Source organism: Grammomys surdaster, unplaced genomic scaffold (assembly GCF_004785775.1).
Source record: "Grammomys surdaster isolate TR1022 unplaced genomic scaffold, NIH_TR_1.0 345, whole genome shotgun sequence".
Lineage (NCBI taxonomy): Eukaryota > Metazoa > Chordata > Mammalia > Rodentia > Muridae > Grammomys > Grammomys surdaster.
This window is the reverse complement of record NW_021604764.1, coordinates 85,881-104,112: the sequence shown is the minus strand read 5'-3', so window position 1 is coordinate 104,112 and position 18,232 is coordinate 85,881. Positions and strand designations below refer to the sequence as shown.

The 18,232-nt window shown below is 40.3% G+C and overlaps 1 protein-coding gene across 2 annotated transcripts; it reads left to right on the top strand.

The window, feature by feature from the left end:
• Nucleotides 1-319: 319 nt before the first annotated feature.
• Samd9l (sterile alpha motif domain containing 9 like) lies at nucleotides 320-17,117 on the top strand. Of its 2 annotated transcripts, XM_028779176.1 has the most exons (3): nucleotides 320-478; nucleotides 1,095-1,227; nucleotides 12,050-17,117. In XM_028779176.1, the coding sequence occupies exon 3, from the start codon at nucleotides 12,072-12,074 to the stop codon at nucleotides 16,800-16,802; it is 4,731 nt and encodes a 1,576-aa protein (XP_028635009.1). In that variant the 5' UTR covers nucleotides 320-478; nucleotides 1,095-1,227; nucleotides 12,050-12,071; the 3' UTR covers nucleotides 16,803-17,117. The 2 variants fall into 2 exon arrangements, with proteins under 2 accessions (XP_028635009.1, XP_028635008.1); XM_028779175.1 differs by lacking the exon at nucleotides 1,095-1,227.
• Nucleotides 17,118-18,232: the final 1,115 nt, after the last annotated feature.

The window sequence follows — 18,232 nt, the reverse complement described above, 5'->3', positions numbered from 1 at the left end:
TAGACCTGGCTGTCTTGGAACTCACTCTGTACACCAGGCTGGCCTCGAACTCAGAAATCCACCTGCCTCTGCCTCCCAAGTGCTGGGATTAAAGGCGTGTGCCACCACTGCCTGGCTTGATAATTTTCTATAAAGTATTTATAAATCTATCTATTGTCTATTACAGCACTGGGGACCAGACACAGAGCCTCATGAATACTAAGTAAGTACTCTACCATTGGATACAGTCACCAGCCCTATTAAAAACTCCCTCTTCAAGTTTATGAGCAAAAACAAAACTGAAACGACTTCCTTGTTCTCATTCTGCTCCACAGTCCTGAGAGGCTGAGCATCGAAGGCAGAGAACTTGGCAGCTTAGCAACCTAGATTTTTTTTTTCTGAACAGGATCCTGAGAATCGTATCTGAAGAAAAATAAGAAAACACAGCTTAAAGTTACTGCTTCCAAGCTTGTGGAATAATAAAGTTTTCAGGAAACTGGTAAGTTTCTGAGTTATGACATCTTTTCTCATTTTTATGCCTGTGATGAGAAAGCTTTTTCTAAAAGTTCTAGCTGTATTTTTGTATCAATCCATACTTTTAAATGAACCATTATAAATAAAATATTAAGTTAATTAGTAACAGCAGCACATTGCACATGTAGGAGTATATTTAACTGATAGTAACTTGGAAATTGCTTTCCTAGACAGAAATGCTCCATTAAGTACAACTAGAACAATGAGAACTGGTCTGGGTAATGAGTGGGTTCCTCATTGTGCCCAATGGGCAGATAAGAAAGATGGACAAATAATGCAAAAGGAGTGCGAAATGAAACAACAGGAAGTTGAGCTGGAGCCTGGGCTCCTGGGTGTTAACGCCAATTTCCATCTTCCTTTCTATGTAAGATTTTTCCCCCAAGTTTTGTTTGCAGATTCATCAAAAGCAACACCCTCCAGAGCTAGCCATTTAAATTTTCCCTTTAAATCTATTTCAGACAGCAAGGGAGCTGAGGGAATGGTGAGGGGTTTGTTGTTGTTGTTTTCTTTTCTTTTATTGTCTTGTGTTATGCTATATTAGTGTGTTCTTCACAAACCAAAACTACCTTGCTTGTGTTTAGTTTCAGTTCTTGGGACCATCAGAGCATAGCTCGGAGAGGCTGCAGATAAAACTGGGATGTTTCTGTCCCTTTAAGCAGTTCTCCTCGGGTTTGGAGATCAAGGGTGCTGCTGTCTTGGACCCCTGAGGTGAAGGTATGCTTGTCCTTGTTGCTCAGCACAGGAGAGTTTAAGAGGCCAAGTTCTCTGGAGCATGGCGTCCTGTAGCTCCCTTGAATATTTAACATAGTTAATGATAAGATTTTTGTTCTCACTTTAAAACAGGAAGCTTAGGGCTTCTAGGGAGCAAAGATTTAATGCCTTGATGTTCGATGTTCTCAAAAGTTGTTCAAACCTACCATAGCAATTTGATTTACTTCGTTCCAACAGTAAACATCCAGATGTTCTCAAAATTTGTCAGGTGTCTAGGTTTTTTTAAAAGCTTCACCAAACAAATATCATAGATTGGAATTGTGTTCTGGACTGCTAGAATGTTGGAAGCAGGTTGGGGAATTTTTTGACATTTCAGTGTTTGTTAAGGGAACTTTTGAAAGAGTTTAGCATATCATAGGATATCATAAGGTGTTCCACTTAATAGGACTGAGATTCAGGGAGTCAAGGTGTTTCCTATCTGAGAATCTATCTACCCATTTGGTGTCTACCGGGAGCCCCTGGTTTTGAATGAGTGAAAACAGCCCATGTGGTTTCCAAGGTCCTTGGCAGCACTCACTGTCTGAAAGAATGAGGAAGTTCCTGATGTGCGGTGCTTTCTGGAATACTGAATCTTGTTGGAATTTCTGTTTCCACTTTTGGCTAAATCCAAAGAGGAAATCTGACCCTAGCCTCCTAGATAAGCAGAGGGAGGGTGGCAGGTTAAATATTTAACTGAGTGCTTTCCACTGGAAACTTACACTGCTTCTGATCCTGCCTGGGTGAGCTTGTAGGAAGGGGCAAGTCTCTGGCAGGGAGGTCAGTTTCTGCCCTGGGCACTGAGGCACTGAATCAAGGGGCCTTAGCCACAGCTGCTTTGTAGAAGTAGCCTCTTCTGGGACTGAGTGGCCCCAACAGGAAGGTGAGACAATACGTTGTGTATTGTGGAATTGGAAGCTTGCAAGGACTCCAGGAAAAAATAAGCTGACTGGTCATCATCTTGCCTTTTCCTAAAACTGTTTTTTTTTTTTTTTTGTGACCAGTTGATAGAATCTGCAGCTTGTTCCTAGCCTAATAGATGAACACTTGTTAGCCTGAACCCCTGCTTGGGCCCTGCACAAGCTGGGAAACCCGGTCTGCCCTCCTTCCCACAATCCCAACCCCACAAACAAAACTCCCTTACCTGCTTGGGGAAAATTTCAGGTAAACATGTCATCACTCTCTGTCTTTGAGTTTCCCACAACCCACCCAAGAGTACAATCCAGTGGCTTAGGTTTTGACCATATATGGGTACAGTTCCTGCTCCTAGCTCACAAGTCATCACCCCAAGACCTATAAACTCCCCTTAGTTTAGCTTAGATGTATGGCTTCACTGACTGACTTCCAACTGTGAGATGACTGAACCCACCTGAGCTGCCTCCTAATTAACCTGCCTTTGTCTACTTTTAATCTGGTCTAATCTTGCCTATATCTGAATCACTGAGAGAAACAGAAAGCCTATCACCACTAAAAGGATCCCCGGAAGGCTAGCTGTCTCCCATCTACCCAAGTAACATTATTACCTGGTAAGATGAGACACTGAGCACTGGAGGGTCCAGTGTCAAAAGATGCATATTTTCATTGTGTGAATGTATTCCATTTGTTCATCATGTTTTGCTAAGAAGCCAGGGTATGTATGATATGAGATTGAAGATGGTGAGCACAAAACCTCAGTCTTAGGTAGTACTTAGAATGAGTGAGACAAATTAAAGAAGATAAATAAGTAAATACATATAAAACATTTGTTTGTTATAAGTTCTCAATAAAAAAAATATAAATAAATCCAGAAAAGGAATGGGAAGTGATGGGAAATGAGGCCAGTAAGGCAGCCAAGCAATGCCCCATGAGAAGGGAATATTAAAAACAAAACAAAACAAAAAAAAACCCCAAAAAACAAAAAAACAACCTTAAGAAAGTTTGGAACCGAGAATCATGGGTGTGCAAGGGAATTCCAGGGAGAGGAACAGCCCCAAAACAGTTGCAAACAGCTGCACTGTCTGTAACAAGAAGCAACAAGAGGGCCAAGCAACTAGATCTGCTTCAGAGTGATGAATAATCAGTGTGATGCTGTAATGCCAGAGGGGTGGCAGCATGCCTCATCATCTAAGGCTTTGCACTGTCAATCAGATAGAAACCACTGGGGGAAAAACAGCAGAATACTTGCATGATGTCTCCCATTTGTAAGCCAGTCCCTCTCCCTCCAGGGGGATTTGGAAAAGCCTCTGAAAGGATTAAAAATGACCATAGGCGAACTGAGCTGTTGAGCTTTACCTGAGATTCAGGAGAGACCAGAGCAGTGGTTTGGACAGGCAGGGAGAGGAGGCAAGTGATGCTGGATGTACATTCACTGAAGATTTACCTTACAGTGCAAGGTGTGTGCAGAAGAGGAGACAAGCAAGCTTTGCAACACAGTACTGAGTGTTTATTTTATTAAAATGGTTTAAGCATGGGGAAAGACGCCATCTAGGAAAAGTGGATCCCTTTCACTGTTCTGTAAAGGGTATGCTTAAAAATGCTTGGTGTAGGGCTGGAGAGATGGCTTAGTGGTTAAGAGCACTGACTGCTCTTCCAGAGGTCCTAAGTTCAATTCCCAGCAGCCACATGATGGCTCACAACCATCTGTAATGGAATCAGATGCCCTCTTCCACTGTAGAGAGCTACAGTGGAAGGGTCTGCTGACGGAGATGTAGAGAGCTACAGTGGAAGGGTCTGCTGACGGGGCTGATCAAGAATCTAAGTATACTAAATGATGTAGAACAGCATAACCAACTACGAACCCTACAATGTAGCATGACACAAGTTACATCTAATCAAAGACATCTAATCAAAGACAGAGACTTGCAAAGTTAGACACCGGTTTCCTTTCCAGCCAGCACATAGTAGCAATCTGGGGGGTTTGGGAGGAGGGAAAGCGTTCCTGTAATATACCCTTCAGGAAATTGAAACTAAGTCTGTGCAATTTCCTGTCCTCCAAAAGTGAAACCAGAAGCAGGGTGTGCCCTACTGGGCTCTAGCCCCACCTTAAGGCTGCTGCTCAGGCCTAGCTGCCTTGAAGTCAGTGGTCATGACAACATGCTTCTCTTACACTGTTGATCCCCAAAGATAACAAAGTAAAAGTTCTTTGGGAACAGATTGCAGAATTGAGTACTAATAAGAAAACAGGACCCCAGAATTGCTCAGTCTGCCTAAGTATACAGGGGGAGACTCTCCAATCACCAGCCAGAATCTCTCTCCCATGTTAACACAGAGGTTTCCTGTGCATTTCCTCTGAAACAGATGAACAAAACAGTAATGGTTTCCCTCATATTGCCCCCTATTATGGAACAGCCTGGCTGGGAAGAGACCTACTTTGACCATCAGATATTATTCCTAGTAACAATTTTGTGGCTTTAGTAACAACAATGTGGCTTTCTGCTCAGTATCAAAGGCCCAGGCGTTTAAAAAACATTCCTACAATCCATCCAGGATTTAAAGTAGGAGTCATAAAAAGAGTCAAGGGATTATGTGGAGGTGTTAAGAATATGGTGAATAGTTAACTTAGAAACAACAGTTAGATCTTGTCTCTGGGTAATGAAATGAAGAAGTTTCCAAGTATTTTGCGACACAGACATTGCTAAACCATGAATTTCCAAAAATAAGTTTTGATACTTGAAAACTACAACTTCTTCATTCAACAAATATTGGGCCGTAGGGATTCACCTATGAATGAAAAATAAAAAATGGTCTTTTTCTACATGTTGTATCTTAGTTTCTGACAGGATGAAAAAGACAACTAAGAAAAACATTGTGTGTAGATCTTAAAAAGGAAAATCGAGACAGGGAAGACAGGATAAGAGCTCTGGAGGAAGGAGCAGAGTCTTATTTAATATTAAGTGTTAACAAAGGCATCCACAGAGGCCCCAGTGTGTTTAGAAGTGATGTAGGTGTGAGAAAAAGAACAGTCTGAGCAGAGGAAATAGCTCGTTGGGCCTATCCTGCAGTAGGCTGAGGCCGGTGTGTGTAGAGAGCAGCCAGGCAAGCCAATGGCTGGAACAGCCAGAGCAGAGGCAGGGATGTCATATGTGTAGCATACAGACACAGCCTGTAGAACATTGAGCATTCTGCTTGAATTCAAGTGAAATGAGAAGGCACTGTAAGTTTTTGACTTTGGCAATTCAGCTTACATTAACCATGTTAATTACCATGCTGTAAATAGAAGAAGGTGGGGAGTTGGGCTAAAACCAGAACATAAAAATAAATGAATGTAAGCTGATTAGAATACTGAAAGCAAGGGCATGTGGCTGAGAGTGATGGCAGCAGGCAGGAGAGGATCGTGAAAACAGCATGCACAGGGAAGCTGAGGTTGCAGGCATTAGCTAACGCAATAAATGTGAGTTATGAAAGCAGCCAGAAGCACTGCATGAGCACCGTGGGCCAGAAACATAGACCAGCATCCTTGTGCCTTTCCACAGCATCACAATTTATGAAATTACGGTAAATTCACAGTGGTTTCAGTTTGGCAGATAATCCTGCCTATGTCAGTAATGTGACCAAGGACAATTCCACTTCTCAATTACTAACAGTAATAATACACAGCACTCAGAAAATATGTCTTTCAGTATATATATTTATACAGTATATACAGTATATACAGTATATATATACAGTATATACAGTATATATGCAGTTGACAGATTGAATACTAGTGAAGTAGGCTATGGCAGAGTTGAGGAAGTTTCAGAACAGAGCTGAGGAAAAACCAAGTAGAGTCTGCATTGATAAGAATCTGCTTCTTTGGGGAACAGGCTTCAGATGAGGCATAACTGAGAGCAAAACTGTAGTTAGCGGCAAGGGTGAGGGCAGAGCTGGATTGGGTTCCAGTCTCTGTGGCAGTTGTAGTGAGCAGGTGACTGGCACATGGCAGCTGCATCAGCAGTGAGTGATTGAGCAGAGCTGAGACTCAAGGATAGTTGGGCTTTCTCTGCCCATTGGCCCTTATACATGTGACAGGAATCTGATGATGAGTTGGTGTGGGGCCATTATCATTGGTGTGGTATGTAGGTCTCTGGTCCTCCCAGCTCATGCTACCCTCTTCGTTCCTTAACTCCACCCCTCGATGTCAAAGTGCTCTCAAGTTTCTTCTATGTCTTCACTTTTGATATTTTATGGGAGCCAGATTAGAGTGACACATTTCCCTGATCTAGCATGTCTTCTGTTCCTAGGCAAGCTTTAATATTCCCTTGTGTCCCTACAGTCTCAATTCCTCCCAATAAATTTCTAGGGTGGCACTTTCTCTACCCCCAGGGATAAGCCACTCCTCAGTCTGTGCTGCGTAGGTGGTCGTATGCAAAACGTGTGATTTGCCAGTCCACTTGGCCTATAGCCATACTCTTCCCTCAAAATAGAGTTAAGACTGCTTGGAAACTGAAGTGTCTCAGAACAATCCTTAGTCTGAAAAACAAAAGCAAAACCAAAAAACCTGTTTTATACAATGTAGAGTAACTAAGAGCCTAATCTCAACAATAATTTTAATCTAATTTTAAGAATGCCATTAATAAAGTACCCAGAAATGAATCACTTCAACAAAAATGCAACCCCCTTTAGCAATGATAGGAAATATAATGGATTAGGCTCTTCCCTAATGACCTCTCATGGTACGCGTTGGCACATAAAGCAACTTTGTCCATGAGTAAGATCGTAGGCTTAGGTAATAGAAACCAGAAACTGTATGCATGGGAGGGCAGAGTTTGGTCTACAAGTCTGTAATAATGATGACAATGTCAAGCATGTGACCATCTGCGTGGAAATAAGTTGTGGCTGAGATCAGTAAACAAGAAGAGGTAGTTAGCAAGGTGAAAGGCCTAGAGATTTGGTGGATTAATTCTATTAAACTACCAATAATCATGATACAAAATAGTATCTGTAAGCATGAAAGTCCTCTTGAGCTGTCTGTAAAAATATCTTAAAGTGTATAAAAACCCATCTGAGCATGGTGGAACACCTAAAGCCCCTGGCAGGAGGTACTCAGGTTTCAGTCTAGCCACGGCTACATGTAGACTTGCAAAATTTGAAAATAAAAGAACAAAAATCAGTAATTCAGAAAATTTTGTGTGTACAAGTTTGTATATGTGTGCTTGTCCCTATGTATGCACCTGTGTGTAGAAGTCAGAAGTCAATATAAGCATCTTGAATAATTTTCCATTCTAACTTTTGAGACAGGACCTCTCACTCAACCCTTTGGCTCACTAAATAAACTAGGCTGCCAGGCCAACAAACTCTACGAATTATCCTGCATCCATTCCCCCAGTGCTGGGATTGCAAGAAGGAGCCCAACTATTTATGCAGTTGTTGGGACACTTTATCCCCTAAGCCATTTCTCCAGTCCCACATCAGACTAAAGTTTAATAATAAGAGATTTTCTATTTTCAATATCCCATATAAAAGAGATAAATTTTAAAAATCACATTCTTTTCTAAAATGCCTTCAGAAAAATCTTCAAGAATATATTGAGTAAATGCTTGTACTATCACTTCTGTCTAGAGTTCATAAATAATATGATATGGCAAGGCCACTCTCCTCAGTGAGATGGAATTAGCTATTTCTGTGTTGCTCTGACCTAACAAACAAACAGTTCAAAGAAAGAATATGTTGCAGGAGATATTTAAAATGGTGGCACCCTATCTGGCTTGTACTTACTGAGCCACCATGTTCCCGACTAGTTAAGGCCTGAGGCCACAAGCAGCAGCAGCAGCAGCAGCAGCAGCAGCAGCAGCAGCAGCAGCAGCTGCTGCTGTGTATTCTCAGCCACAGCTAGGCTCAGGCTGCCAGCTCAAGCTCAGGAGGACAGTTACACAGGCTCTGCCACCCACAGGGTACCAGAGTGGGGGATGACTCTGCAAATCTTCCACGCTGTCTCCACAAGGCTGGGCTGAGCCCAGATCATCCCACCAAATGAGACTCTAATGCTTAAATTATCCAAAGGCCACATTGGATTATGTTTTGGCACTTTCAGAGATGTTTACATATTTTAGATATTATATTTTATAAAAAAAGAGAAAGAGCCAGAATATGTTTGGTAAAAGCTCAGCTCGGTATGGTGAGGTGGAGGGGGTGCCTCTACAGGCCCATGCTGAGGCATCGCTTCCCTCTGAGGCACCAGCCATATGATGGATACAGTATGGAATAGAGTTTATTTAAGACATGGGAAGGGGAGTTGGGGAGAGAGTACAGACAGAGAAAGGCAGAGAGAGGGAAAGAGGGAGAGAGGGAGAGGGGGGGAGAGAGAGAGAGAGAGAGAGAGAGAGGAGGAGGAGGAGGAGGAGGAGGAGGAGGAGGAGGAGGAGGAGGAGGAGGAGGAGGAGGAGGAGAGGCTGGCCAAGAACATGTGGAGAGGGGAGGAGAAGGGAGATAGGGAGAAGGGGCAGGGAGAGAAGGGGCAGAAAGTAAGAAAGTAAGAGGATAAGAGAGTAAGAGAGAGAGGAAGGAGCAAATAGCCCCTTTTATAGTGAGTCAGGCATACCTGGCTGTTGCCAGGTAACTGTGGGGAGGAGCCTAGAAGGAATGCTAACATTCCTCTGTTTTGGTTTAATTAAAAAAAAAAAGGAAAGACAGAGGCTATGGTGAATCAGAAATAGGATCTTTGTGGTCTTTAGTTACTCTCTGTTCACTTTGGGGAGATTTGTCTCTGAGAATCCTAAGAAGATGGGTATGGGGATGTTGGTCTAGTCTTAGGAAAGTTGACTCTTTCCATGCAGTCCAGGGTTTATGGAACCATCTGTATATAGGAAGGAAAAGATCCAGTAGAAGCATCTGTAAGAGTAGACTGCAGCATCTATGGGTTGCTTCTCTGGAGCTGTCTTGGATGTAGATTTTGAGTAAATGTCTGGACTTGACAAGATGCTGAAACACACACATGTACATATTAGAGGCATAGAATTTAGTACATTTGGGAGAATTTTTTTTCTTAGATGTACATTTGAAAGTACATTTGAAACCCTTATGTTTTGGTAGTTGGAGGCAAGGGAAGTCCAAATCCCAGGACACAGGAGATGAATCCTACCCTCTGGGATAGGTAGCAAATGGGAACTTAGGCTATTGATTGGCAGGTGTACTTATCTGGATAGAGTTTATTTGGTCCATGAGAGGAAGATATGAGTGGGTTTCCTATACCTTATAACTTTACAAAAAAGATTTGTTAACAACATGACAATTTTTTAAGATGAGCTTAGGGAAGACAAAAAAAATCTTTTGTGTAACAGAAGGAACAAGAAGGACTTTTTCTTTCTGTCTAGGAGACTGAATATATTACATTTAAAAGAAAGTTAAACAAAACTCACAAATTTGATAACCTTGTGAATATGATAGTTGACCATATAGTTTAGTATGAGAAACACCTTAATTCCATAGTTAAAAGATAACCAAAAGAAACTTATATTTTTAATCATGATAGCTGTAGTATAGATTTAACACAAGAAACACTTTAGCTGAACTTGTGATTATAAAAGTGGATCATACAGTGGAATGTTTTATTATGGTTAGGCTAATTTATAAGAACTCTTGGTTAATATTTAGGACAGTGGTATAGCAAGGAGAAGAAATATGAAGCACTGGAAACTGAGTTTAGATAAGGAAGTATATCTGTGAAAGCTTACATCTGAATGCGTGTATCTTTTTTATGAGGTCTTTGTGCAAGGCAAATCGACCTGACTTTGATAAGAGTTCTGGCAGTCGTAGCTAGTTAACAAATTTACTAATGAGCTAATAAGGTGGTAGATTACCTTGGGGTAAGGAGCTAGAGGTCTGTTTCTTTTATAGTGTGTCAGGCATATCTGGCTGTTGCCAGGTAACTGTGGGGAAGAGACTAGAAGGTATGCTAACACTAGATATCAATCCTGGGTCTGAGACATAGTTGTTAAAGGTTGCCTCTTTCTTTCCTTTACTGTGCAGAAGATTTTAAATTTCATATCAGCCCATCTGTCAATTCTTAGGACTATTTTCTGTGCTACTAGAGTCCTTTTCAGAACTCTTTTGTTTATGCCTATTATCAAACTTGGGGATCACAGTCTGTGCTCAAAGTCAAGATGAGTCACCTGTCCTTAATAAGACAACTAGAAGAGAAAAAACCATGGAAATCAGAAAAATGACATTTAATGTAGCCTCATAATCCTTCTTCTGTGTCCTAAAGTGAGATTAAAGTTAAAAGAGAGGACCAAGGATCTATACCTTTAAGTAGTTGTGATCAAGATTTGGTCCCATCTACCACTGACCTATCATTGTCAGGGCTTGAGTCTCATCCTGTAGAATGGTCTGACAAGCTTTTAGAACTGTGCAAATCTCTGAGAGGGTCTCTCTCTCTCTCTCTCTCTCTCTCTCTCCCCCCCTCCCCCGTCTCTCTCGGCCTTTTCCTCTTCTCAGCATGAGATTTCTGGAAGAAAATTCCTATTTCTTTGGCATCTAATATTTCAACAGCATGTTGGCACAACTGAAAGTCATTTTTATATCTTTATGTCTCTTCAGGTATCTTCATTTTGACCAAACCTGTTACTTGCCTATATCTTGAAATATTTTAGCTATGTTTTCCTCAGTCAGTTTCAGATCTTGCATTAAGACTTTTGATCTCTTTTAAATTGGATTTTATGCCGAGTCAGAAATATTCACCTAGTTTTTTATTTCTTGTGTCAATATCCAGTTCTGCCAGAGACACTTGCTTGTAAGGTTATATTTTTTCAATGTGTGATTTTGACAATTGGGGAGAAATTTAGATTATTGTGGCTATAGGATTTATTTCTGGATTCTCTAGTCTATGAGTCGGTTCTTGTGCTAAATACATGGTGGTTTTTCACTATGGCTCTGGAGTATAATTTGAGATCAGATATTATGATACCTCTACATCATTCTATGTTTAGAATTGCTTTGGCTTTTTCAGATCATTTGTTGATCAGCTTGAGTTTAAGAATATTAATTTTGTGGATGTTTATATATTTAAAATTTAACTAAAATGTTATTCTATGAAAAGGTAATTTTGTTACTGAAGATTCTAGTTTTAAGTTACAAAGTCACAACTTCTACATAGATAAAGTCTAAAAGGAAACATTATAAAAGACAAGGAGTTTATCACTTGCAAGCAGCTACTACTTGTTTCAGAATCACAAATACAATTGCCTGTGAAATGGAGACTTAGTTCTATATACTATAGAATGAGTCCCAAGAAGTTTTAAGTTCCTTTTTTCTTTTTTTTTATTGGATATTTTATTTATTTACTTTTCAGATGTCAATCCCTTTTCCCATCCCTGCCCCAGAAACCCCCTATCCTATCCCCCCTCGTACTTCTTGCTTTTTTTTATTAGTATTTTAAGTTAACATACAAAGTACTGGGTTTTATTACAGCATCCTCATACATGTGTCATTAGAGTTCTTATTTGCTTCCCTCTGCCCCTTCCCTTTCTTCCTCCAGCTAGTTTCCTCATCTGATTAACTATCTCATGTATTCTATCACCCTTCCTCCTCATTCTTTTTTTTTATTAGTAACTTTTTTTTAAAAAGTCAATAAAAGGCTTTATAAGTTTGGTAATGCTCAATAACAAGATGCCCATACAATCAGAAGTGTAACCCAATACCTAACCTAGATATACCAACTATCTTTGACTGGCGGAGACACGCGAACATTCACCTCCACGCCCCCCCCCCCCGAGTTATTTTTTAAAAATATCAAGCATTTGTATATAATTAGTGTGAAGTTGTATTCCAAATTGCCTATGTAATTTCCATGATAAAGTATAATGCTAAAATATCATCCTATTACTTTTTTCAGGGAACAACTTTGAAGCTTAGACATGAATAGACCTAAATTGATCAAAGACTGGACCAAAGAACATGTAAGAAAATGGGTAACTGAAGACCTTAACATTGATGAGAAATATGCTCAAATCCTGTTCAATGAAGAGGTAACAGGGATGGTCCTGCAGGAACTAACTGAAAAGGATCTTAGAGAAATGGGCTTGCCACGAGGTCCAGCACTTCTGATAAGACGTATGTATAACAAACAAATTAGTTCCCCTGAAAGTCACAATCAAAATTCCAGACAATTAGATAATAAAAAGCTCTCTATAAAAGAACACCAAAACAAGACCAAAAATGAGGAAGAAAACTCAGTTTCACCCAACAGTGATCTTGGTCTCAGAGAGACAGGCCAGCATGAAGAACAAGAACCAAGTCTTATGAAACAAACTGTGTTAGGTGACAAAGTGACTAAAGACATGGACAGTAATAAGCCCAAACCAGAACAGATGTCTTGCATGCCATACCCTTTTAATTCTTTCCATGATGTCAAACATTACATAGAGCATTCTATTCTACGAGTTGCTGAGACAGGGCCGCTCAATCTCATCGATCCAGTACATGAATTCAAAGCCTTGACAAACGTAGAGACAGCCACGCAAGAGGATATAAAGATGAAATTTAGCAATGAGACTTTCCGATTTGCTGCAGCTTGTATGAATTCACGAACCAATGGCACTATTCATTTTGGAGTAAAGGACAAACCACATGGAGAAATTGTTGGTGTGCAAGTTACCAGTAAAGATGTCTTTATTAACCACTTCAACGTAATGATCACAAAGTATTTTGAAGACAGTAAAATCAGAGAAGCCAGAGCATGTATCCGGGAACCACGGTTTGTGGAAGTCCTTCTGCAGAACAATACACAATCCAATAGATTTGTCATTGAGGTAGATGTTATTCCCAAACATTCTATATGTCAAGAAAAGTATTTCTACATTATGATGCAAAGTGAAACAGGCAAAACATGGAAGCAAAGCAAAGATACTTCATTGTTTGTAAGAGAAGGAGCTAGCTCTAGGAATATACTTGGCAATCCCAAAGAACGGGATAGAGAGTTCACAAAATTTCTAGAGGATTTAAAGACATGGATAGCATCTAGAAAAGCAGCTGAAGAAGAAGAACTCAGGATGGTAGCTAAGAAAGAGAGTGAAGGACTAAAACTGTCTAAACTTTTGACCAGAAACCAAGGCTCACTTGATAAATCTTACTATGATTGGTACATTCTTGTAACAAATACCTGTGCACCAACTCAAATAGAGCACTTAGATTTCATAAAGGAAATTAAATTGTTTGCTGTGCTAGATTTTGATCCTTACTCTCACATCAAGGGAGTGTTCAAAGCTTACAGAGAAAGCAGAGTTGCAAACCTCCACCTACTCAGTCACTATGAGGAAAAAACTACCACAGAAGAGAAAATTTCTACTCTGAAACTTTATGAGCAGCCCAGCTGGATCTTCTGCAATGGCGGAGTAGACTTGTCTTGTCAACCTCTAGAACCACATTTATGGCAGAGAGATAGAGCTTCTGGGGTTAGAAGACTCATTTCATTCCTCACAGATGAAAATATAATAGTTAGAGGGAAGGTTCTGGTGGTGTTTCTCTTACTTTCTCCAGTAGAAAACCAAAAAGATCCACTCCTTGAGACTTTCTGTGCTTTCTATCAAGTTTTCAATGGAATGGACAATATGTTGTGCATCTGTGCAAACTCAGCTATCTACCAACAGTGGAGTGATCTACTACAAGTAAGACTGGAAATCAAAGATGATTTAGAAAAACATAGCATTTCTACTTTAAACATAGAACTGGTCAACAATACCATCCTCAAATTGAAGTCAGTGATTCAGTCTTCGAGGAGATTTTTGCACTCCTGCGGCTCCTCCTCAGTTATTCTGGAAAAAATAGATGAAGATATCATGAGTGCACTGGAAATCCTCTGTGAAAATGAGTGTAGAGATACAGACATAGAGAAAGATAAATCTGAATTCCTAGAATTTAAGAAATCAAGAGAAGAACACTTTTATCGAGGAGGCAGAGTATCCTGGTGGAACTTTTATTTTTCTTCTGAAAGCTATTCTTCAGCTTTTGTAAAAAGGGATAGTTTTGAAGAGCTGACAACTTTAATAAAACAGTGTGCAGAATCTCCTAAACCAGTATTTGCCAAAGTCATCAACCTCTACCATCACCCAGGCTGTGGAGGTACTACGTTGGCTATGCATGTTCTCTGGGACTTAAAGCAGACGTTCCGGTGTGCTGTCTTGAAAAACAAAGCAACTGATTTTGTGGAGATTGGAGAACAAGTAAGCAAGCTGTTTAGCTACAAGGCTACCTGCCACCAGGATTTTATTCCCGTTCTTCTCCTTGTAGATGATTTCGAAGAACAACAGAACACCTATATTCTGCAGAATGCCATAAATTCCTTTATAGCAGAAAAAGGTCTGAGATATGAAAAAACATTAGTAATAATTCTGAACTGCATGAGATCTCAGAATCCAGATGAAAGTGCAAAATTAGCTGATAGCATTTCACTAAAATACCAACTTTCTCCCAAAGAAAAAAGAGCCTTTGAGGCCAAACTACAGGAAATTGAAAAGGAGTATAAGAATTGTGAAAACTTTTATTCCTTCATGATCTTGAAAGACAATTTTGATACAGGTTACATAAAGAATGTAGTGAAGAATACACTGAAGGACCTGGATGCTAAAAGCAAGAAAGCCCAGCTCATTTCTTACCTGGCATTACTCAACTCTTATGTTACAGACTCTACCATTTCAGTATCACAGTGTGAAATATTTCTGGGAATCACTTATACCATTAAACGTGGGAAACCAGAAACTGTAGAAGACAACATGGGAACCTATTCCACACTTCTAATAAGAACCGAAGTTTCAGATTATGGGAGGTACACTGGTATACGTATCATTCACCCCCTAATTGCCGTTCACTGTTTAAAAGAACTGGAAATGAGCTATGGAATGGATAAGTGTCAGATTGCACTGAATATTCTGGAAGAGAACAGATTCTATGATTCTGGACTAGGAAGAGACAAATTTAAGCATGATATGCAAACTCTTTTGCTTACAAGACAACGCAAGGAGCATGGAGCTGAAACAGACACACTGTTTTCCCCATTCATTGAAGAATTGCAGAATGAGCAAACCGAAAAGGTCTTGACTGCAGGAAGTGATCGATTCCCACAAAATGCATTCATTTGTCAAGCTTTAGCAAGACACTTCTATCTTAAAGAGAAGAACTTTAGCACTGCTCTGGTCTGGGCAAATCTGGCCAAAAAGAAAGCACCTAAGAATTCCTATATTTCAGATACACTTGGTCAAGTTTACAAAAGTGAGATCAGACAGTGGTTGGGTAAAAATAACACATGTAGAAGTATTAGTGTGGATGATCTAACACACTTTCTAAAAGTTGCTGAAAAGGCTTCAAAAGCCTTCAAAGAGTCTCAGGAACAAACTGATAGTAAAGACTATGAAACCGAGGTCTGGTCACCACAGAAGTCCCAAAGAAGATATGACACATACAATACAGCCGGCTTCTTCGGGGAAATAGAAGTAGGTCTTGACACTATCCAGCTTCTTCAGCTCACACCCCTTTTCCATAAAGAAAATGAAATGTCAAAAGAATCTATGGCACAGTTTTTATCTGGAAAGGGGACCATCCTTGCAGACTCGAAAGATGAATATTGTGTTGTTCTCAGCAACTTTACATCCCTCCTACAGAATTTACAGTCAGATTTGAAAAGATGTTTTGATTTTTTTTTGGATTATATGGGTCTCCTGAAACCAAGGAACACTCCAAAAGAATTGACAGAACTCTTAGTAAGTAAGAAAGTCAGCCGTTGTTTCAAGAAATATGCAGAGCTTTTCTGCTATGTGGATACCAGCTTGTTACAGGGCAAAGAAGATCTGTTACTCCAAGAGGAGAACTGTAGGAAGCAGATAAAAGCTTGGCGAGCAGATACATTTTCAGGACTCCTCGAATATCTTAACCCAAACCACAAAGAAGCTAACAACATGGAAAATATAGTGAAATACTACACCTTCTTATTACAGCGCACCCTAAACAACCAAGTGTCGAAGGCGTTGACAAAGGACACTCAAAATTTCATCTTGGCCAACATTATTCTCAGTTGTCTAAAACCCAGTTCCAAGGACATCCTGCCATTTACTACACTGAAAACAAAGCTCAGGGAGGTCCTGCAGATTGTGGGACTAACTCATTCATATCCCGATCCTTATTTCCTGGCCTGCCTCCTATTCTGGCCAGAAAACAAAGAGCTAGATCAAGATTCCACACTAATAGAAAAGTATGTCTTATCCTTGAACCGATCCTTCAGGAGACAGTACAAGCACATGTGCAGGTCCAGGCAGCCAAGCACGCTCTTCTACCTGGGGAAGAAGAAGGGTCTTAACAGTCTTGTTCACAAGGCTGAAATTGAGCGCTACTTCAGTGAAGTACAAGATTCAAATTCCTTCTGGCAGAGTGGAGTAGTGTGGGAAAAAAGAGAAGTCAAAGACCTCCTACGCTTGCTGGATGGCCAGGCTGAAGGCAAACTAATCTCGCTAGAATATGGAACAGAGGCAAAAATAAAAATACCAGTGACTTCTGTGTATTCAGGTCCACTCAGAAGTGGAAGGAACATAGAGAGAGTGTCCTTCTACATAGGATTTTCCATTGAGGGTCCTCTGGCATATGGCATAAAAGTAATCTAAGGAGATATTTTAGTTCAACAATGTTAATTTGAATATATCACTATACTTACTCTTTCTAGCCCATAGTATTTGCATAGCATTTTTGGCTTAATTATAATCACACTGTTTGCTTCTTTTTCTCTGAATCAGTTAACTTTGTAGAGAAACTTTGTAGGACAGGAAATATGTTCATACCACAGAACTTGGCCCACAGGAGCATCAGTCATTCCATATCCATAATTTGCATTCCCAAACAGACATATTCAGTTAAGAGGTTTCAGTTGGTTCCCATGAGTCATATTCTAGCTGATCAATAAAAATCTGTTGTAAATTAAATGACTTTTCTGAATTATTTCTTCACTATGACACCAGAGATTTAACTAAGACAAGGATGAAAGTAGTGCTACTGAGACAGCTCAGCAGGTAAGAGCGCTTGCTACTCTCACAGAGGACCTGAGTTCAGTTCCCAACAGCCACATCAGTGGCTCACAACCTCCTAAATTCAGCACAAGGGAATTTAATGTCTATCTGCACCACCACTGATGCCTGTGCTCACATTTGTACGTGCGTGCATGTGTGCGTGCATGGGGGGGGGGGTAGTGAGGGCGGGGAGGCATTGCCTGGGCAAGTTAGTGTGACTTTAAGCACCTGCAGAGTTCTACTCACCTCTTACTAACACTTGATTTTAGTTAAAGCTTCTGTCTCTGTAAAGTAAATTCATTGCACCTAGCTCTCCATTAAACTCCCTTAGTGCATGTGTACATCCACACACACAGTTCCCTCTCCCACTTTTTACTATAGGAACGCAAAGGGGAAAGGAACAAAATTCGAAGCAGTTTCTTGTTGAATTCACTGCATTCTTAGTCCCATCCTTCGTGAACCTGCTCCATAGTCCCTTCTTGCCACCTGTGAACATAGACTTTTCCCCCACCGAGACTTTAGATCCCATCTCTCTTGCCTTTTTTTTCTCCATTCTTACATTTCTACTTTCGGTACTTCTCAGCCTGTTCTGGGTGCTTGCTCTTCTCCCTCCAAGACTGTCTTAGTTCCACCCAGCACCTTCCAAAAGGATTTATCCTTCACAATTCCATTCTAGTGTCACCTCTACCAGGAACTCTTTTCTGGTCACCCACAGTTCTTGCCTGATTGATGGCTTCCCAGTGACAGTATGTAATCTTTCTAATCTCTTTCTAGCACAGGGAATGGCATTCCAGAAGCTCATTCCTAAACATCTAGTAGCCAGAATAACTTCAAACAACATTCCAGACCTTGAAATTTGAAAATCTATCCATCACCATTAAAATGAAACATAGGCTAAAGTGATATTTATATATTATATATGCATTTACGTTTCATCTCTCAAGCTATTCCAGACTCCATGCTTCTTGTCATCAATAAGGGTGGACTCTGTCAGAGTTCTTACCGCCACTGAGTCTAGAGGTGCTCACATA

Excerpts from the sequence above, each read along its gene's own strand:
- Samd9l (XM_028779175.1), top strand. The coding sequence starts at position 12,072 with ATGAATAGACCTAAATTGATCAAAGACTGGACCAAAGAACATGTAAGA.